Below are 22495 nucleotides of genomic sequence, written 5' to 3' on the forward strand. Positions count from 1 at the left end.
TTAATTACTAGTGTAAGTTAAGGCAGGGCTACTGATATTTTGTAAGAGGCACTAAAAGTAATTTAGCCCAAGATTGTACAAGCCTATGAGTAAGTGCCCCAACAGGCACGAAACGCGTTAGGCCATGTCGTAATATGTCTTTTTTTACTTGCTGCTTGATCTATTTTTGGAGGAACTCACACTTTCAGCTTTGTTCCCAAGACTGTAAGCTCAAATGAGCAGGGCCCTATTTCCCTCCTGGTTTTCTCAGTACTTGTAAGTAATCTGTATGGCTGATGAATAAATACACCCTTCTGTTGTACAGCGCTTTAGAATATGTTAGTGCTTTATAAATACTAATAATAATAACTGTCCCTTCAGTAATTATCAAAGTATATCACTCACCCATCTGGGAAGTCAGAAACCCCTCACAGATATCACCTCTAAACCTCAGGTACCCAAGGCATCACTGACCACTTACTGATATCATTAACGTACCCAAATTATCACTGACCCCTTACTGATATCATTAACATACCCATAGTATCACTGACTCCTTACTGATATGATTAATGTACCCAAAGTATCACTGACTCCTTACTGATATCATTAATGTACCCAAAGCACCAATGACCCTTTACTGGTGTCAGTAATGAGCCAGAAAACCAGTTACCCCTCATACATATTATTAATACACCCGAGGCATTAATAGGCTAATGCCACACCGGGCTGAAAATTGACCTGCTGTAATAAGCCAGCCGAGAATCAGCCCCTATGCTGCCATTAGCCTCCTGTCTTTCCTGCACCTGGATCCACTATTTTGGCCCCTGTGTAGGTACAGACAGTCTGCAGACGGTTCAACACAATAGTTCCAGGTGCAGGCAGGACAGGAGGCTAATGCCAGCATAGGGCTGATTCTCGGCTGCACCAATTCTTCAGGCCCGAGAGGCATGAGCCATACTATAACCCCTTTAAAATATCACTAATGTACCTGACGAGTCAACCACCCCTCACAGATATCACTTAGGAGGCTGAGAAGACAGTGATCAGTCAGTGTAACGTCTTTGGCTCCATTGGTTTCCTAAATAAATAGGGTTGGAAGGGGCATTTCCTTTCTTAATATGACTGATTGCTCTGCCTGCATGCGTGTTACAGTTATACTGCTACATTACAGAGTAAAGAATAGAGGAATATTTAGGGACTTTTATGGATACTGTTATTATTACTGTACTTTTTAAAGGACAAGCAAAGCCCCATTTGCAGGTGGTGGCTATAGGTTTGTCAGTCCCCCAGTGGATGTAATTGCTAGGCATCCGTCAGAATCAGACTCATGTATGTGCAGTAATGTATTCTCAAGTCTAAGTCTGCACTAAAGATGTCACAGAAAGATAAGTAAAGAGGTGGCACAGAGCTGTGTATTTTTCCCAGGCCGGGAACACAGATTCAATAGAATGATGTCCCCTGGACATGACAAGAAAGGAGATCAGACAGTAAGATCATAAAGAATTCTATGAATGTCAGTCAAAGCTGCTCCCTGGAGATGCCCAGACCATTGGCTAAACTCCCTGACCAAATCTGAACCTGTGTGGCCACTTGAGTCTGCAGAGCTTTGTGGATAGGGTTTACATCTCTTAATATGGCTTTGATTGTCTGTATTGTAAAGAAACTATTGATATAAAACTTCTAGTTAATGGTTCCTGCTCAGCATGATGCAATAAATAAATACAGGATAAAAATCATTTACTTCTAGAGCCAAATAGCCTTGCTCCAGAATAGTTACTGTCTATCTCTACAGCACTCAGTTTGTACAGTCGTTTTATTGTAAGTACATTCTATTAGTGGGCTGCACTGCTCATATTATACGTCCAGCCACAATCTTGTATTATACTGCGTCTTTCAATCCAATCTCAGCTGTATAAGCAAAGACTCTTCTAATACATTATTCATCACTGCTCCCACACCCATCATTTCCCATCACAATGTGATCAGTCAGCCCAACATGATCCAATCGGATCACAGACCAGGGGCGTAACTATAGAGGAAGCAGACCCTGCGGCTGCAGGGGGGCCCAGGAGGTAAAAGGGCCCCATGAGGCCTAATTCATATACAATTTCAATATACATTGGCAAAACAAGTCAACCTCTAGACATTTTAGGAGGCTGAAAAATAATTTGCTGTGGGGCCTAGTAATATCTAGCAACGCCATTGTCACAGACACACCTTAAGTGCTAATGTGCTTGAGTATGTAATTATAAGCAAACACAATCTGCACATCTTCATAAACCTACAGATGGAGAAAACTGTATGGACCAGGAAAATAAAAAAGTAAAAATTACCAACACACAGGACTCCATGCAAGTGGGATAAACCATGCGTGTTTTATGAAGTGTAAAGTTTAACATTCACTGAATGAGCGACAGGATAATAAAAAACTGTTTCTACAGTGAGAATGTCATTGGATTGGGTTTTACAAACAAAATGAAGAGTTCAATCTTGCTTGTTATCTATAAAGTAGTTAAAGGGCATGTAAAGTCTAAAATGGAATAAGGCTCGAAATGCTGTATTTTGTATACTAAATATAAACATGAACTTATTGCACCACAAGCCTAATCAAACAAATAATTTATGCTTTCAAAGTTGGCTACAGGGGGTCACCATCTTGTAACTTTGTTAAACATCTTTGCAAGACTAAGACTGTGCACATGCTCAGTGTGCTCTGGGCTGCTTAGGGATCGTCATAAACAAAGCTGCTTGAGTTCTGCATGGCTGGGAAGTAAGGCGGGGGCTCCCCCTGCTGTTCATAAGTATGATTGTTTCCCCGCTCAACCATCTGACAATTCCTATCCACAGCAGTAAATGGAGAATTTCACTGCATAGTCAGGTTTCTTATAAAAACAGTACACAATTAAAGTATATTGGAGATAGGTTTCTTTTTCATTAAAGAAAGTAAAAATGGGATTTTATTTTTTTGCCTTTACATGCCCTTTAATATGTTGCCTTTTTATTGCAAATATGAGAATTGAATTATTATGTTGCAAGGGTAAGGTAAACTTAATATTCTTTTATAGACTAGGGCAAGCTATCTTATATTGTGATACATTGTTTTTAATGTTGCCCACAGGAACAACTGAATGCACTTTTTATATGATTATGTTATTGGACTTTATGGATCATGCACACATCCGGACCTGGAATTAAAATTGAGTGACTATGGACTCTTTGCACATGTACTCAAATTATTATGGACTTTGTAGTTTTTTGGGTACTTTATTGTAGTTGAAATGTATGCTAATTATTATTCACCAGGGTGGGTTTAAACGTTCACTCCCACAGTGGTTCGCTTGTCTGACGAAGGAGTATGCCCCCGAAACGATACACTTCAATAAACACCCAGGGTTTACCCCGCTTGCATGGAGTCCTGTGTGGCGGTAATTTTTTCTTTTTTCCTCTTACCGTGTACTGGACTATCTTTTGCTGATAGGCCAGGGTGTGCTGGTGGGTTACCATTTGGGCACACTGTATGGAGACATTGGCGCCATATCGCTGAAAAAGATATTTATCACAACCTTTTCCATTGACGTGGATGCAGTGGCATATTTGGTGTGTGAAAAGCAAGGTTTGCTCCATCAGTAGGCCGCAGCAAGCTGTATCAAGGCTACAGCAGCAGAGAACCATCCATTTGTCTCTATGCAATGATTTCTATAGGGAGGCACTGTATCCCAGATTCCCAGCCTTTATTCGCAGGACATAGGCAAACTGAATCTGAATCCTAAATATCACCACTCTAGACCACAATTTTCATCTTTGAATTTTGATCAATTGCATATACAGATTTGGGTTCAGATTCAGTTTGGGATCCAGTTTTGGAATCGATGCATCCCTAGTTTTCTGGTAAGTACCAATCAATGTACCTTCCAACTGGCCTTTGTGTTTCCCATTATCAGAGGTAGTGCAATTAATTCCTAAGCGCTCTTACACACAGGCCTATTAATATACGTTCCCGCGGTGTTGCTTTTTCTTATGCGTTCCACTGCCCAGGAACACGCGTGTTAATGGAGATCGCATAAAAAAAAAACATGGAATGCACATTAAAACACTCATGTGCAAGAGCTTTAAAGCCAGTCACACTCTGGCCCGTTATTGTTTTGTATGACTTGACATTATTCTATTAACCAATCATAAATCTGCAACAGACAAATTACCAGGTCTGTGTCATCAGCACCTCCATGTTACTTAGTAACAGACACAGGAGGAATATTGCCCGCCAGACTATAAAGGTGCCACGTTATCCCAACATCACCGAGGGGAAGTCGGGTTTTCCATCTCCATGTTTTGAAGGATGAAGAGCTCAGGACAGCCAGTCAGACCAAGGTTATACTGGAAAAGAGAGAGAGGAGGTAAATAAATAGGAATATTGATATAACTTGACACTTGCAGCCTACTTAGGAAGCACTAACATACTGTGCATGGAGCAATAGCACTAACTGCCAGCACAAATATCAAACCCTACTCTGTACTTCAGCGCTACATCGGACATAAGATTAACTACTATGACCAATGAAAGGTGGCCACACACATATATATATAATTACACCAAAATGTATGTGCATGAGCATCCCGACAAATATCTGGGTATTATGGATATCAGTTGGTTTGGGGATATGGCAAGTTTTAAGAATTCTCAGAATTCATCAGAGGATGAACTTTCACTTTCACCCATTGATAAATACTCTTTTAAAAATCCCATAGAAATGGAGAGTGGTCACTCTAGACTAGAGGACTGTGGCGATCACTCTTTCATAAATATACCCCTCTGTCTGTTCAGCCAATCAGTTGTTGGGAATAACCGATCTGCCCATGTATGACCACCATAAATTGCTTGCAGATCCTATGAATTGTATCAATGCAGAGACTGCTGGAGAAGCCAGAGATTCAGCTACAGCTTGCCATACACAGGCCAGATATTAAGAGGCCCATTTATCAAAATAATTTCAAATACATTAGTTTTTTTTTTAAATCTAATAAATTTGAATATACTAGAAATTATGATACTGTGATACTGTACTGACTGACACTAAAAAAGTACATTTTAAAATATGACTGTACATTAAAAGTTACCAATAACTTTTTTTTTGTTGAGAGGTTTGTTTTTGTAAATAATTGTTAGTTGAAGTTCTTAACCTGACTGTTTTGCCAACCTGACTGTCCCATCTCAGCCTGTCAGTTAGAGATTCTAATGCTAACGGACTCCTGCTGCACAAATATGGCAGCCCCCTCATACAGGAACATGGGGTATCAGACAGGTAATGTAAAAGCATCAGGCAAATACTTTATGGCAAATAAATAAGAAGCTTTCAAAGACAATATTATGATAGATGTAAAAAAAATAGGTTTAATTTCTGGTGTCAGTATCTCTTTAAGTAAAAAAATCGAATATTTAAAACTCGAACGAATATTAACGACCGAAAACTCGAGTTGAATTCGACTAAACTTGAACCGAGTTTTTTCTCCGAAAAAAAAACTTGAATGTCAGGAAAGCTATTAACATCTTCAAATGGGTCACTGGACCTCTGCTATTGACTAATAAATGAACTCTGCAGGTTTTAGGTGGCAAATAGTCGAATTCAAATTATTCCCAGGGTATAGGTTTGATTAATCTCGAAATTCAAATCGAGTTTGAATAATTCACAATTTGAATTTGAGAGTTTTGACCAAAAAATAAATTTGAAAATTCGAATTTAATTTGACCCTTAATACATCTGCCCCCTAATTGTGCAGATGAGAAAATCCCAGCAGGCAGACCTCTGTAGGCCCAAATGTATGATCTGATCATTGGCCCCAGCCCAATTCAGCACTGCACGTGGATCACCCAATTGGGCCCAGATCTTCTCATTTGGTGGCTTTGTCAGAGGTTCGGGCAGTGCATGGCCACCCACAAAGTTATTACTCCCATGAACAACATGCAGCATGCGATATTCCCTGCAACTGAAAAGACACGTACTTACAAAGTCCATTTCCGTTTCAAGCAGAGGAAGAATGGAAAAGATTTTAAAAAATTATCATTTACGGCAGAGACACACTTGGAGATTCAGTTGCCGGTGAAAAATCGCCTCTTCGGGCGATTAATCCCCCCGAACTGCCTTCCTGCTGGCGGGATGGCACTTGGAGAGATTCGTTTTTCGAAGTGGCATGAAGTTTCCTAGTGAGGCAACTTCGGATGACTTTGAAAAACGAAGCACTCAGAGTGCAATCCCGCTGGTGATTTAGATTCTAGCTGGCGGGAAGGCAGTCCGGGGAGATTAGTCGCCCGTAGAATAGGTGATTTGTCGCCGGGCGACTAAATCTCCCCGAATCTCCACGCGTGTCTCTGCCCTAACTCAGAGAAATGCTTTTCTGCCACCCCCAAATCTTTCCACCCAAACCGGCTGTTCTGTGAGTCACAGTGAAACCCTAAGTATAGTTATAGGTTTGTACAAGGGAATCACTGATGTAGCGTTTATGTATAATCCACAATGCCTGTTACTCCTTTGGTGCCTTGGAATATATTTCCCAGCAAAACTTTTGGTGAATGGCCCCCATTAGCAAATTGAGACTCTAAATACCCTATACTTGCACTTCATTAAACATGAACATAATCACTCAGGGCACAACTCCCCATAGCAGACTGTAGAGATGACTGTAGAGCTGTGTATTCAGCAGATAACATACATTTGCCCTATTCCCTTTATTACATAGAATGAAGGTTTACAGGGAGTTCTCTTCTCTATGTATAGATTCCCCACTACATCATATCATGTATAAATCATTCTGCTTGGATGAGATTGTAAAACAGAATTGTGTCAGTAAGCCCTTTGGGGACCTCAGTCCTAGCACTTATATATATATATATTCTAATTTATTCTAATTGTATCCCATGTAAAGTGCTGCACACACTTGTGCTGCTATATAATTAAATATGTGCAATGGATGCAGTAAAGTTCTGTTGGTAAAAGCAATGGCAGCGTTTCTTACTGATAATCCCAAATCACTCTCAATAGATAAGATTTCGTATGGTCAGTGGAAATATTTGCAGTTTGTTGTTCCCATCCAAAATGCTGAATAGTATCTATAGTGATCAGTAGCCTTTTCTGTATCCACCCCGTCCCCCTGCACTTGTTATATAATATACAAGTCTAATGACATTTCCATGAAAGTTGCAGTGAAAGTTATTTATTTATCCTTAATCCCGTCATATCCAGTTCTTATCCTGTAAATGATCTCCTTATAAACGGTGCTTAGTGATGTCATTGGTTATAATCGGAGCTTAGTGATGTCATTTCTGTCACATGACTCACTGAAACGTGTGTATTATAATAAATAAAGTACCCCTTGTTGCAAAATATGAGGATATTAGAAGTTACCTTGGAGTTCCATGACCAGTATAAAAAAATAAAAACACTCGGCCTTCAGCCTTGTGTATTTATATGGTCATGAAACTCCTCTGTAACTTATAATATCCTTATATTTTACAAGAGGGGGTACTTTATTCACTATATATCCTTCATTGGGAATGTACCAAATGGTCTGTGTTTCATTCTCATATGTTGGGAATGTACCAAATGGTCTGTTTCACACTCCAGCTGGGAGGGCTTTGGATTACATAATGCAATGTATAAGAAGAAAATGCAGAATTCTTCAGTGTTCACGTTAGAGAGTATGTTATTACTGTGTGCTTAGGAAAATAAAATAAAAACCTTTCTCAATTTTTTCCTAAGCAGAAGAACATCAGAGCAGCCTCTTTCCTTCTCCTGACAACTTCCTTGACTACTTGCTGGTCAGACTGGGTGGAAAATCACCAGCAGGTGGTGGTGTTGGAACAAAATTCATTTATATTAACAGTACATGTATCCCTTAACATCTTGGAATAAAACCCAAATAAATAATGAATGTACATTGCAAAATTTCTTAGACTAGAACTCTCATCAATTTTACATCCACCTATTTTAAAGGTTTACTTATCCTTTAATATTTAACAGGTCACCCCTAAACAATTATTTAGGTTTAAGGCAAATGCTGTATGATGGAGGAAATGGAAACCCTCAAAACAAATGAAGGTACAATTTCTCAGAGCGCCCTTCTAAGCCCTGTTGCACTTTACATTGATCGGTTATTTTCTAGTTTTCCCAGATATTAGCAGTTCTTGCATTACTAATAACACTTTAAACAGAGCCACCGGCTGTGCATTTCAGCTAATTAGATACAGGCGGTAGAAAAAGTTAGTGAAAAGGGTACGGTCTTGTCTTTGCTGAGAGAAATTCTTCTTTGCTCAGTAACTTCATTTTCTGAGCAGAGCAACAGCCTTTCCTTTTACTCACTAGCTGTCCTCTAACTTTATTTTCTACCGATTGTGTCCAGCAGGTGGTGCTGTTCAAATTCATTATATCAGCCGTGTAAAAACCCCTAATATCTTGAAAAGCATAAAAAAAAGTAAATTGCAAAAAGTGCTCAGAAAAGAATTCGGAACAATTTTACAGCAATTTCTTTCAAGGGTTTCCAATCCCTTCCAGCTTTAATTTGTAACCCAGTGTGGACTGAGGTGGAGAAAACACAACAGAAAAACAAATGTAAAATGCAGATTCAGAATTCAGGTCTGGGACCAGCCCCAGAACATTACTGAGAATTGCACCTGCATTTACACCGCTTCCCTTGACAATGAATGAATATATATATATATATTTCACAGGAGTTCATTGTGAGTGCTTGTTGGGAAGGCAGAAGGCTGACAGTCATGGTTTGTTCTGAGGGCTTATATTTAGGGGCAGATTTATCAAAGGTCGAGGTGAATTTCGAATGAAAAAAATTAAGAATTTCGAGCTATTTTTTGTGTACTTCGACTAGGGAATAGTCTAAATTCGATTTGAATTTGAAGTACTGTCTCTAGAAAAATTCAACTTCGACCATTCGCCATCTAATACCTGCCGAATTGCTGTTTTAGCCTATGGGGGACCTCCTAGAACCCATTTGGAGTCAATTGGTGGACTTTGAAAAATCTAAGTTTTTTGGGGGAAAAAACTTAAAATCTAATATAATCGAATGCGCTATTGCTTCGATTCAAATTACCTGAATATGGACCTATTCGATCAAAAACGGACCTATATGACCTAAAAAAACGTTGACTTAAATCCAATTGGTCTTTTTGATTTCGAATCTCAACTTGTTTTGAATTTGACCATTGATAAATATGCCCCTTAATGTTGATTTGTGAGTCTAAAATTTGTCAGATTTAGATCTCCATATCTGTGGTGCTTGCTCATGTGACCCATTTAATGGTGTTAGTGCTGGGTGCTGCAGTCACACAAAGTGAATCCATCTTTATTGAAAGAAGACACACTGAGACCACTGGATTTAAATCAACATGAATAGTTTTTATCAAAAGATGGATTGGGTTGAGTTGCATGACAAGTATCTGCATGGGGGTCAATTCCATTCTCTAGATCAGTGATCCCCAACCAGTAGCTCGTGAGCAACATGTTGCTCTCCAACCCCTTGGATGTTGCTCCCAGTGGCCGCAAAGCAGGAGCTTATTTTTGAATTTCTGTGTTGGGAGCAAGTTTTAGTTGCATAAAAACAAGGTGCACTGCCAAACATAGCCTTAATGTAGGTTGACAATCCACATAGGGGCTACTAAATGGCCAATCACAGCCGTTATTTGGCACCCCATGAACATTTTCATGCTAGTGTTGCTCCCCAACTCTTTTTACTTTTGAATGTTGCTCACAGGTTCTAAAGGTTGGGGATCACTGCTCTAGATTAAGAATGAGCCCATTGGAATGACTGTGAAGGTTACAGCTTGGGTACATTATAGGAGCAGATTAGATTAAACAAGGGGTTGGTAAGAATGAATAGAGCCTGGACATATTCCGCCCCAATTCTACAACCAGATCATCTAGTTGTACATCAGCTACATTTAGCCATTTTATTGTAACATCGACTGCGTCAAAAAAACAAAACAAAAAACAACAACAACAGATAAAGGTTATCTAATGCAGAGAAAAATAATCAGTGTATTTAAAGGGATACTGTCATGGGAAAACAAGTTTTTTTCAAAACACATCAGTTAATAGTGCTGCTCCAGCAGAATTTTGCACTGAAATCCAATTCTCAAAAGAGCAAACAGATTTTTTTTATATTCAATTATAAAATCTGACATGGGGCTAGATATTGTCAGTTTCCCAGCTGCCCCCAGTCATGTGACTTGTGCCCTTTAGGATGGAACTACTTTCTGGCAGGCTGTTATTTCTCCTACTTAATGTAAAAATTAGTCTCAGTGAGACTTGGATTTTACTATTGAGTGTTGTTTTTAGATCTACCAGGCAGCGGTGTTAGGGAGCTGCTATTTATTTGGTTACCTTCCCATTGTTCTGTTGTTAGGCTGCTCAACCACAATGAAATCTAACAGTTCAATAGCTGCGAGTACATGGGGGAGGGATCTACCTGTATGAAGTTACGTCTGCTTCTGGCACGCGGCTCTAATGCCAGTACAAAAAGAGGATGAAATCATTAACAGCCAAACGTGCAATTTCTAACCCCCCCTCAAGTCTGTACAAGCAAATAAATAGTCAGTCAGTTATTTATGCGGAGACATTTTGTGCGTATAATTATTGCTTTAGTGTCAGTTATGTTAGTTACTTATAACATTATATATTATATTCTTATTGCCATACAATATAGCAGTGATCATTGTCAGTGATTTGACTGGCCAGTCCAAGAGCAACTGTCAGGCTGTGAGCTGAACTGACGGATACAGTACAAAAGTAATCATTTCATTAGATCAGGCAAACAAGCTGCATCTAACATCAGGGGGGGGTATTTATCAAAGGTAGAGTGTTAAGAGTTTTTTTTACCTCAAATGAACTCATGTAAAGGAATGAAGACTTTTTTCAATTACTTTCTATTGTTTATTTTTTACAGTTTTTTTCCAAAAGTTTAGGGGCCGATTCAACAAGCGAAGGATTCGAAGTAAAAAAACTTCGAATTTCGAAGTGTTTTTTTGGGCTACTTCGACCATCGAATGGGCTACTTCGACCTTCGACTACGACTTTGAATCGAAGGATTCGAACTAAAAATCGTTCGACTATTCGACCATTCGATAGTCGAGGTACTGCCTCTTTAAAAAAAACTTCGACCCCCTAGTTCGCCATCTAAAAGCTACCGAAGTCAATGTTAGCCTATGGGGAAGGTCCCCATAGGCTTGCCTAAGTTTTTTTGATCGAAGGATATTCCTTCGATCGTTGGATTTAAATCCTTCAAATCGTTCGATTCGAAGGATTTAATCGTTTGATCGAAGGAATAATCCTTCGATCGTTCGATCGTAGCATTTGCGCTAAATCCTTCGACTTCGATATTCGAAGTCGAAGGATTTTAGTTCCTAGTCGAATATCGAGGGTTAATTAACCCTCGATATTCGACCCTTGATGAATCGGCCCCTTAAAGTTGAATGTCTCTGTCTCTGGTGTTTGAGTCTGGCAGCTCAGTAATTCAGGCACAGACTCTAAACTGTTACAATTTTGCAACATTTAGTTGATACATTTCTCTGCAGCATCACTGGAATATTAGTAACTATTGTATCAAGTCTAACAGCTGCCTGTAATGAAACCCAGGGATTCTGCTCAGCAGGGACAAAGATAAGAAATGTATCAACTAAATGTATCCATTTAGAACAGTTTACAGGGTCGGCGACCCCCCCTTCCAGAGCTGCTTTAGGGTCAGGGCACACACTCAGATTCAGGGAGATTAGTCACCGCTTCGTTTTCCTAAGTAGCCTCGAAGTTGCCTCACAAGGAAACTTTGGACGACTTCAGAAAACTAAGTGCTCCGAGTGCCATCCCACCAGCGATTTACATTCTAGCTGACGGGAGGCAGTTCCGGGAGATTAGTCGCCCCAAAGAAGAGATTTGTCGGCGGGTGACTAATCTCCCCGAATCTGAGTGTGTGCCCTGACCCATAGAAGGTGAAAAATGATACTTTACACTTCAATATTAGGAAACGGTGACATATAAAAAAAATAGAAAGTAATTGGAAAAAGTCATTATTTCTGGTGATCTATCTGAAAACAACTAGTTTTCTGAAGGTGAACAACCCCTTTAAGAAAAAACTAAAAAAAAACCTGATTCTGCGAGTTTGAGTCCTACAACACAATAACTTGAATTGATCGAGTTTTTTGCAAAAAAAAAAAAAAACTTGAATTGCTTGTATCATTTGAGTTTTCGAGCAAAACCCTCTGAAAAAACTCAAACATCATTAAGGCTATTAACATCTTCAAATGGTTCAAGGGGCCCCTGCCATTGCTTCCGACATGATCTCGACAGGTTTTAGGTGGTATATTTTTGCACTCGAGCTATTATTTTTTGTAACCCGAAAATGTGAGTTTTGACCAAAAAATACAACTTGAAAAAAAGTCTCGAACCTTAATAAATCTAAAGGGTTAGTTCACCTTTGCATTAACTTTTCGGGACACATTTACTTGCTCGAGTGAAGGAATAGAATAAAAAATACTTTGAATTTCGAAGTATATTTTTTGGCTACTTTGACTTCGAATCGAACGATTCAAACTAAAAATCGTTAGACTATTCGATAGTCGAAGTACTGTCTCTTTAAAAAAAACTTCGACCACCTAAAACCTACCGAGCATCAATGTTAGCCTATGAGGAAGGTCTCCATAGGCTTTCTAGCGAATTTGGGATCGAAAGGAAAATCGTTAGATCGATGGATTAAAATCCTTCAAATCGTTCGATCACAGGAAATGCGGTAAATCCTACGATGTCAAAGGATTTAACTTCGACGGTCGAATATCGAGGGTTAATTAACCCTCAATATTCGACCAATAGTAAATGTGCCCCTTCGTATGATGTAGACAGAGATATTTACAATGCAACTGGTCTCCATTTTTATCCTTTTTGAATTATTGATTCAGGGGCTGTCTAATTTGGAATTTCAGTTGCTATCTGTTTGCTAGAGACCAAATTACCCTAGCAACCAGCCAGTGGTTTGAATCAGAGTCTGGAATATAATTAGGAGAGGGCCTGAATAGCAAAAGAAGCAGCAAAAAGTAACAATAACAATACATTTGTAGCGTAAAAAAACAATAGCTTATTGTTAATAGCTTATTATAACTGGGGTCAGTGACCCCTATTTGGAAACTGGAAGGAGGCAGTTGAGAAAGACAACTTATTAAAAATCTATGAAAAAACAAAAATGACCAAAGTTGCTAGGACATTGTATAAAAATACAAATAGTTAACTCCCTGGATCCAGAGGTCAGTACGCATGGCTGGGGATTCAGGAAAAGTTTTGTGCAGTGAAACCTGGATCAGGTAGGGTCAGTAAGATTAATAGTGATTACTGGAAACATAACGACCCTGTGTATGAACGCTACAACAGGACATATTATTCCTTCCTGAAATGTTATCTGCTATAGAGAGGCCCATGCACTGCTCTCTATGTGCTGCATCAATATGGCCATTAAAGGAGAACTAAACCCTACAAATGAATGTGCCTAAAAATTCCATATTTATATACTGAACTTCAGCTTCTCAATAGCAGAAATGATCCAGGACTTCAACTTTGTCACCAGGGGTCACCATCTTGGAAAGGGCTCTGAGCAGCTGTTAAGAAGCTAAGCTTAGGGGTCGTCACAAATTATCAAGCAGAAAATGAGGTTTGTCTGTAATATAAGCTGATGTTACAGGACTGATTATTAAATTCAGATGCTAATTGCACTGGTTTCTGTGCGGTCATGTAGTAATTATCTGTATTAATTACTAATCAGCCTTATATTGCGACATTCTATGTGTACTGTATATTGTGAGTCGGTCCCTAAGCTCAGTAAAGGCCCCCACATACAGGCGATAAAAGCTGGCGACAGACCGAGTCGACAGCTTATGGGCTCGTTTAGGGCCATCCGATGGGCTTTCCCGATCAATAACTGGTCGAAAGCCGGCCAGATCTCGATTGGGTGGGTTAAAAAATCCCATCGGATCATGGCTGCATCGCTGCGTGTATGTGGTCCCATGATCCGACCGCCAGTTCTCCCTAGGGCCCAACGATCGGATCAGCTCGATATCCCCCACTTCAATGTGGGCATATCGGGCAGAGATCCACCCGTTATCTCTACGTCTATGGTCACCTTAAGTGACATCAGCAGAAAAGAAGATGGGGAGCTACTGGGGCATCTTTGGAGACACAGATCTTTACTGCTAAAGGGCTGTGGTTGCCTTGGGCTGGTACAGAAGCCCAAAACATAATGTACAACAGAGGTGTCCAAACAGCGGCCCAGGATGGATATGAATGCGGCCCTGCTTGAACTTCCGCCAATCCATTGTCATGTGTCAATGTCACGCATAGAGAGCGTATGTATGCGGTCGCTAATTGTGTGCTTTAACTTGTACATGGTGTGTGCGGTGTGTGGTTTCCTAGAGCAGGAAAAGCAGTTAACAAGTGAAAAAACCTATCATAGGTTTAGAATACCCTCTTTTATTTTTACAATAAAATAAATCAAAAGTTAGTGTTAGTGTGTAATTCGAGTGTGGCCCCAGAACATTTTTCTTCTATCAATGTGGCCCCGGGAAGCCAAAAGTTTGGACACCCCTGATGTACAACATTTGTAGCTACTTCTTTAGTTAGGCTTTAGTTCTCCTTTAAAGACTAGCGCTGTGCCCAACACAATTTGTTCAACTGTATATAGATGGGAGGCTTTATGAGATATGCACGTTTGAATATAAGGAGAAAATTGATGCCTTGCAATAAGCGAAAGGTAAATAAAATGTCGTGTTTATATTCTGATGTGTGACAGATCTTTTTGCTTCAACATGAAATGACACACGTAAAAAAGATTTTACTTTGGGGGAAAACTCTGACAAAACTTGCAGCTAATCATGTCTTGTTACAGTCAGGGTGAATAACACTTTTGTCAAAGATATGTTTTGGGCTGCCTGAAAACGTCGGCAAATAAAGACAAATATCTAAAGTGTTGGTAACACAGAGAAGAAGAGCAAAGATCCCATAACCCCATTCAGTATAATAAATAAAGAATAAAGTTTATAAATGAAGGGGACGGTCTGGTTATCACAATAATTATGTTAATAATAATAATTAGAGCAAGGGTTAATATCCAAAGTATAAATACATTTTCCCTTATTTTATGGAGATTTTTTTACCTCACAGATTCTAGTTTGCCTGCAGAAGCAATTGTTCTCAGCCCCAGCCCTACTCTCAGTGGCCCATAGTGTGCCAAACAGCATTGCAGTGAAGCAAAGACATGACAGCTTATTCTCATGATACTCATCTCCTGCACATGACAGGACAAACACGATAGCCCAAAATTTCCAGAGAGATCTTTAATGAGTCTCTTGGTGTCTCTGTAAGGCAGGGAATACTTTGTAATGAGACTAATGGTAGCAGCTAATGTAACACCAGTTTGCCAGGTACCACTATTTAATGGAGTTCAGCATGTAGGGTTTAGGTTTAGGGCTCAGCAGTGGAATAAACTGTGGGGTCAGCACCTACTGCTGCTTGTCTTTACACCAGTCACAGGATTGCTATATCCATATGGCACAGCGAAATCCCTCCCCTAAGCAAGATCAAACATGTAATGAAAACATTGTGAAGGGTGAAGCATTTGGTGGTGCCCCAATCTTTATTGCCCAGAATGAGTGCCGTGATAAAGACACTGTATGCTACAAGGCAAGGGTAGTGTGTAACTGGGTGGGGGGGTAAATTCATATTGGCATTCATGGCATCGGTGGTTTCTGACATTGCTGCAACACTCTCACGTGTCATGCTTTTGTCTTTTTTTTCTGAATAACCTATGGTTGCTGTGTAACCTACAGACTATAAACTTGCCCCTTTATATTGCTGGCCCACCTCTCTGTGGAGCGTAAAGCTCACCACACATTAGGTGAGCATCAAATATGAGGATCCTTCACCCATATACCCACGTTCAAGTTGGTAATATCAAGCTGAACCAATTGTTTGGCCTATCATTATTGCAGCTACGCGATTGTCTGATCAAGGCCATCAACGCACATATGCGGGTAAATCAAACCTGGCAAATGCATATTTGCCTGATATTTGGTCAGATAACAGTCATTCAGGCCCATAGCCTGGCACCATATACAGGCAGCAGACTCGGTCAGGAAGAGCAATCACTAGCAATTAGTCTGCTAAGTGTCTCTATTTTCACTTCCAGACTGTGACCTTTTTTTTTTTTTTTAACAATGACTGTGACATTTCTATTACTGGTCATTCTTTGACAATGAACTGAGATATAGCAGCCTCACCATTGAGGTAGCGATACACGACTTTGTAACAGTTACAATTCAGTTGAGACACAAAAAAGCTATGGAATGAAGGGGGCAAATTTACTAAGCGGCGAAAATTCGCCAGCGAGGGCTTCGCAGGCAGCGATACACTTCTTCAGGCGAATATTCACTCAAACAACACTAATTCATTAACATGCAAAGTTGCGTCCAGGGCGTTGAACGCTGGCGAAGTTTCGCTAGCGTTAATTCGGCAAGCAGAGCGAAGTAGCGCTTGCGTTGGCTAATTTGCATACGGTGGGAAGTTAAAGTTGAATGGACATATATGTTGCAGCAAATACATTACACTACACAAGCCCAGGGAAACCATAATAAAATAAAATAAAGTTGTTATATTGCCCTACACATGAGCGCAATGTATAGCTTATGTGCCATATGTTAGGAAATGTAGGGGGGGGGAGCCAGTTACCCAAAAAAAATTTAACGCTCGCCTCTTTTGCAGGCTATCACCCTGAAAAAAGGAAAATACGCCAGAGTTTTTTGGGACTTAGAAAATCCGCTTCTTAGTGAATTTGCACAGTTACGTCCCTAGGCCAGAGTGCAACTTCGCCTGGCGATTGAGTGCGAATGATCGCCAGCGTCAGTCTTTTTCTCTAGCGAAGTTACACCTGCGCCCGTTAGTAAATCGGTGAAGTAACGAAATAATGTCACTTCGCCCTTTAGTAAATTTGCCCCAAGGTACCAGGAGATCAGAGATACAGAGCTCTCTGTCCCAAGACACACAGACAATAAAATTGTGTTTCTCTGGAAAACAATATATCCCGGTCATTACACAGGGAGCACAGGCAGCCAGAAAGTATTATCATTGTCACTAGATTTACACAATACAAACAGTGACATCTAATAATTTATACAACAAGTTAGGAATCCTCTGTGCTAACTGCACATACATTTATATGTTCACACAGTAAACCATAGGAACACACTGGCTCTGATGGCTACAAGCCATGCTCACACAGGCAACATGTCCTTAGTTATTAATAGAGAGATCTGGCTGATCTTCGGCAAGCACAATCTGATGGATGCTTACCGTCTGGCCGCATTGAAGGAATGAGAGGCCCAGTGCAACCAAACACTGCCATGTCTGCCGGAGAGAGAGAGAAAACACAAACACATTATATAAATTATATAAGACATTTATATTATGACAATAAATAGTTAAATAACATTGCAGGATATGTACATACATTATTGCTCGTTTTTCAATAAGTGAAGTCACTCGCTTACTGTAAAGAATGCCTATTTGTTCACATTAAGATAATTTATAGTGAAATTTGGGGTGAACGCTGTCCTAGAAATTTCTTCTAGTAGTAAATACAAAATAGATTACTAGAGTATAGTAAAATTCAGGGAAATTACTTGTCTAAGACCCACCTGAGATGACAAAGGAGAACTAAACCTTAAAGGGGATGTGAAGACAAAAATAATACTGCCATCAAAAAAGCATCTTTGCAGTATACTTTTCTGCCATATAAAAAGAATCTTTGCAGTATACTTTATTTAGAACTTCAGTGCTGTTTTATTAAATAAGCATTCTTCTGCCTCTCAAAGTTGCACATTGAAATCCTTTGAAAGCTTCATGGTCGGAGCAGTGATATTCTGCATTCCGAAGGGCAGGGAAGCATGGCGGGTGGAATCTTTCTCACAGAAGTTAGCCTCAAAGACAAATGAAAACATTCATTTGCTCTGCTTCCCTGCCCTTTCGGAATGCAGAGTATCTGATTGTTTGACATTGCTCCATCCCGTGTCCAGCCATGAAGCTTTCAAAGGATTTCAGTGTGCAACTTTGAGAGACAGAGGATACAAAGGCTGGCAGAAAAATGCTTATTTTTCTAAATAAAGTATACTGCAAAGATGCTTCTTTTAAGGTGGAGAAGAGGTATTTGCAATATTATTTGTTGACTTTTAATCCCCTTTAACTAAGAAGGAGGCTAGAAATGCTGCCCATTATGTTTGAGATTCTGTACCAGCCCAAGGCAACCAAAGCCCGTTATTAGTGAAGATCTGCAAATTCTAATATGCCCTATCTTCTCTTCTGCTGATTCACTGAACATGATCTCTGTTGCTGTCACTTACCTGAACTCGGGGACTGATTCACATTTATATATAGAATATAAAAGTCTCAATACAAAGCTGATTAGTAATTAATGTAGATTCTCATTACACATCAGCTTGGAAACCTGTATAATTTGCATCCGAATTTTATTTTGAGTGCAGTAGGATCAGTTTCTATGATGTGTGAACATCATTTTCTGTATGATGATTTGTAACGACCCCTAAGCTTAACTTCTCAGCAGCTGCCCGGACCACACTGGGCATCTTACTGAAACTCCTATCAAAATCCAAGATGGTGGCTGCCTGTGCACAACTGTCAAGGCCTGTATCGTCACTGCTCTAGAGATTCTGCAACTTTTGGCTAGTGCAGGACATTCAGCATATTAAATACGGCATTTATACCCCATTTTGTTTTTAGGATTTAGTTCTCCTTTAGCTGTCCAGTATAACCAGTATTAGGAACAGATTTATTTGACCTTACTGTGCAAGTATGTGGCATAGAATGAACATAAATGCTGTAAGGTCAAAGTATTACTTACCAAATATGCCACAAAGCATAAATATGCAACTGACAACACAGCTGCTCCCACATAATATGCTATGTGTCCAAGTGCAGAGACATAAACAACCACAAAGTACATGTTTATGCTGCAGACAACGAGGATCAGGATCCCACCAGCAATCTTCCAGCCTCTGCAACAGTCAGAAGAAAAGAAAAGCTTTAGACATAACATATTTCCTGCTACATAAACCAAGTATGCCTAAACTCCTGGGAGAGAAATTTATGGCCTAACAACGGAATTTTTGCAAATACAAAACTATACTTGTATTATCCCTTTCCTTAACAATACACCAGTCTCTGTTTTGCTTTTAAGAAATAACACTTCCATGTGCACACAGTATACAGGTTACAGTCCTTCACAAATCTTATGTTCATGTGAAGTTCTTTGTACTTCCCATAAAAGATGCCTTTGTGCAGGATAAGTGAACATGGTTTAATGATTAGCTGCCCATTTAATGGATTCCAGGTGACATGATGGTAAATTTATACCCCAGGTAATTAAATCTAACAGTGGGTGTGGTTATAAACTTCACAATAAGCCAGTCACTCCCAGTTATCCAGCTGAATGAAAATGGCAGACTGGCTCTCCAGTTGTCTATATGTGGCATAACATAACTTTTCTACAGCAACCCGTAATACCGTCGTTTATACTTACATCCCATTTGCAAAGTCACTCATCACAGATGGAAGACTGGTAAATGTCAGGACCGGGATCAAAGCAAATGGAAGCTGAAATATCAAAATGAAATCAATTCAAATACAATCTATATAAGCAAACACAAAACCACATAGTATTACACATAACAACAGACTCTTACCATATTTCAGCAGCATGTATTCCGCATAAAACTCATCTTAACTGAAGTCCTATGTCAAATTCCACCCATGATATAGTGTGCCAAACTTTATTACTATTATTATTATTATTCTTTGTTTACTTAATTCTGCTACATTACTAGTTTATTAATACTTCAATGAAAATATAGATATCAGTTACATGCTATGGATTAACAACTTTCTGAACTGTAAGCACTATGGCAAGGTTAATAGCTGTGACACTGGGGACAGACACTGGCATTGCCATTAATAATTATAATAACTGGAACCATGCAAATAACATATTGGTTCACCTTTAAGGTAACGTTTATTATGTTGTAGAACAACCGATTCTAAGCAACTTTTCCATTGGTTTTCATTATTTATTTTTTACAGCTTTATAGTTATTTGCCTTTTTCTTCTGACTCTTTGCAGCTTTCAAATGGGCACTGCTGTCCCCTTTTAAAGAACTCAGACTCTCTCCTATTCATATTCCAGTCTCTTATTCAAATCAATGCATGGTTGCTAGGGTGATTTGGGCCCTAGTTACCAGATTGCTTAAAATGCAAATTGAAGAGCTGCTGAATAAAAAAATAAATAACTCAAAAACCTTCAATTATAAAAAATAAAAACATATTGCAAATTATCTCAGAATATCACTCTCTACATTACATCATCCTAAAAGTTATCTCAAAGGTGAATAACCCCTTTAAGTAGGAAGTTCTCAAAGAGACAGTTTTTCATGAATACCTTTGGAGAGCTATCATATAAGCTTGGAGGGCGGTGGAAAGGTTATTTTGGAAAAAAAAGGGACTTCAAGTCCCAGTATCTATTATTTCAAGGGGAAGGAGGGGTTGAATGACTCTGTGAGCCTTAAGGGGGTGGGAAATGGTTCCTACAAATTAGAAGACTATCATGGTTTCCTTTCAATCTGAGGAATCAAGTATGTCTTTGTAAAAAAAAAATTATATTTATTGCTGGAAGCTTGGATCGTGTTTATGAACTTTTTTTTTTACACAAGGCCAACTGGATGAGCTCAAGTCAAAGATGGGGGTGCTGTTTACCTGTTGGCATTCCTAGAAACTTGTGGAAGCCCAGCACGAAGGCTAACTAGAGCAAGATTTTGTCTTATATATTTATTTTCTTTATATTTAGACTTTGTGGCTGAGACTTTAAGTAAGTGTTGTCAAAAAGTGTGATCCAAATAAAAAAATTGTGCTTTATACACCTCTGTGGGTGTCCCTGGATTACTTTGGTAGAAAAAAAATAAGGCAGCCTTACATGAGAGGCTTATGGGCACACACAAAGCACTTCAATAAGCAATGACTTCTCTCGGAAAACAAGATATGCTCATTCTCATGAAATACAGGGCAGCACAGCGAACAGGGGGTTTTCTCTGAGATGGACCTTATGTATGAAATGTTTAGGTCTCCATTTTCAATGTAAAAATTAAAGCCATTCTGACATGTTCAATGTTTTTCCACAAATGCTTCTAGCATTAAATCTAAAGTTCTAGAACTGAAACCAAAGAAAGGCTTAGAAACACATTTTGTATGAAATAAAAGTTGGTGTACAATGGGGAGTCATAACAGCTAATTCAACTGGATAATTAATTTTATGCCAGTAAAGGAAAGCACTACGGCAAATACTGGCAACTTTGTCACACTAACTGAACATCTCTCACCTGCAAACTTTGGAGCACATTTAGAAAATCATTCATTCCTGTAAGATGCTCAACATCTTTAAAAATGGCCACAAGGAGAGTGGGGGTAATTGCAATAGATCGGGTCAGGAAAACTCGTGCAAAGCGAGACCACTTCAAGTTCAAAAAACCCTAAAAGGAGAGAATGACATTATGTAGTAATGTATACAGCGGTGTGACATGGCTTAATGAAAAGAAATCAAAATAGATATACATTGAGATAATTTATATATTTATGTATACATATATACATAAATGTGATAAATGAGACAGTGAAGTGCTGAAAATAAATAGGAAAGGATTCCCCTACTGCAGGTTAAAAAGACTGCTTAATTTTGTTAATCAGTCACCTACATTTGAGCCCCCATTAATGGATATTGCTGTTTGAAGAGCAAAATGAAGGTCATTATAAATTTTATTTAGGCATTCGTAAAATTTAAATTAAGTAAATTATATTAAATTAAATAAAACCTGGATATAATACAGGTTATCCAACTCTCAGCTTCTACAGAATCAGCCAAGAAACTGTGGCCAATAATATGCCTAATGCAAAGTGAAACATACCTCCATTACAAACTGCCCAGAGTATGTGCCAGTCATTGTGGAACTCTGGCCTGCTGCTAGAATGCCCACTGCCCAGATGTAGAGAGCTGGAGCACCAAAAAAGCATCCCAAAACCACACCCTGCAAGACAAATAATACATGAACAACATTAGCCAATCTACTACATTTTACTAATTTCTGGGTGCAAATCTCCTACACTGAATTAACTGCAATGTAGTACTTGCAACAAACAGAAGTCTATACACCCAGTGGTACACATTATCAATCCCCACAAAGGATCAAAAGACAGACTGTAGTCTCTCTCTCTCTCTGAAGACCAATTGAAAACTTGCTTCAATTAGCCAATCCAGAACATCCAAAAAAGTTAACTTAAAGGTGACCCATCCTTTTATCACAAAGGGTGCCTAGGTCCAATCTGCTGTTTCCCCCTATCCTTCAACTCCTTGAGCCCAATATGGTGAGG

At 39.2% G+C, this 22495-nt stretch overlaps 1 protein-coding gene across 8 annotated transcripts in view; it reads right to left on the bottom strand.

The window, feature by feature from the left end:
- Positions 1-2857: 2857 nt before the first annotated feature.
- Positions 2858-22495, bottom strand: part of slc11a2.L (solute carrier family 11 member 2 L homeolog) — a 67488-nt gene continuing 47850 nt past the window's right edge. For 6 of the 8 annotated variants that reach the window (XM_041582552.1, XM_041582556.1, XM_041582555.1 and 3 more), the window contains 6 exons: positions 22033-22152; positions 21451-21600; positions 19606-19679; positions 18928-19081; positions 17364-17417; positions 2859-4356 (listed from right to left, as the gene is read on the bottom strand). In XM_041582552.1, coding sequence (XP_041438486.1) covers positions 4276-4356; positions 17364-17417; positions 18928-19081; positions 19606-19679; positions 21451-21600; positions 22033-22152 — 633 coding nt within the window. In that variant the 3' untranslated portion in view covers positions 2859-4275. Of the gene's footprint in view, positions 4357-17363; positions 17418-18927; positions 19082-19605; positions 19680-21450; positions 21601-22032; positions 22153-22495 lie in introns of all 8 variants that reach the window. The other 2 variants (XM_041582557.1, XM_018247488.2) reach the window with 2 other exon arrangements.

Source organism: Xenopus laevis, chromosome 2L (genome assembly GCF_017654675.1).
Source record: "Xenopus laevis strain J_2021 chromosome 2L, Xenopus_laevis_v10.1, whole genome shotgun sequence".
NCBI lineage: Eukaryota > Metazoa > Chordata > Amphibia > Anura > Pipidae > Xenopus > Xenopus laevis.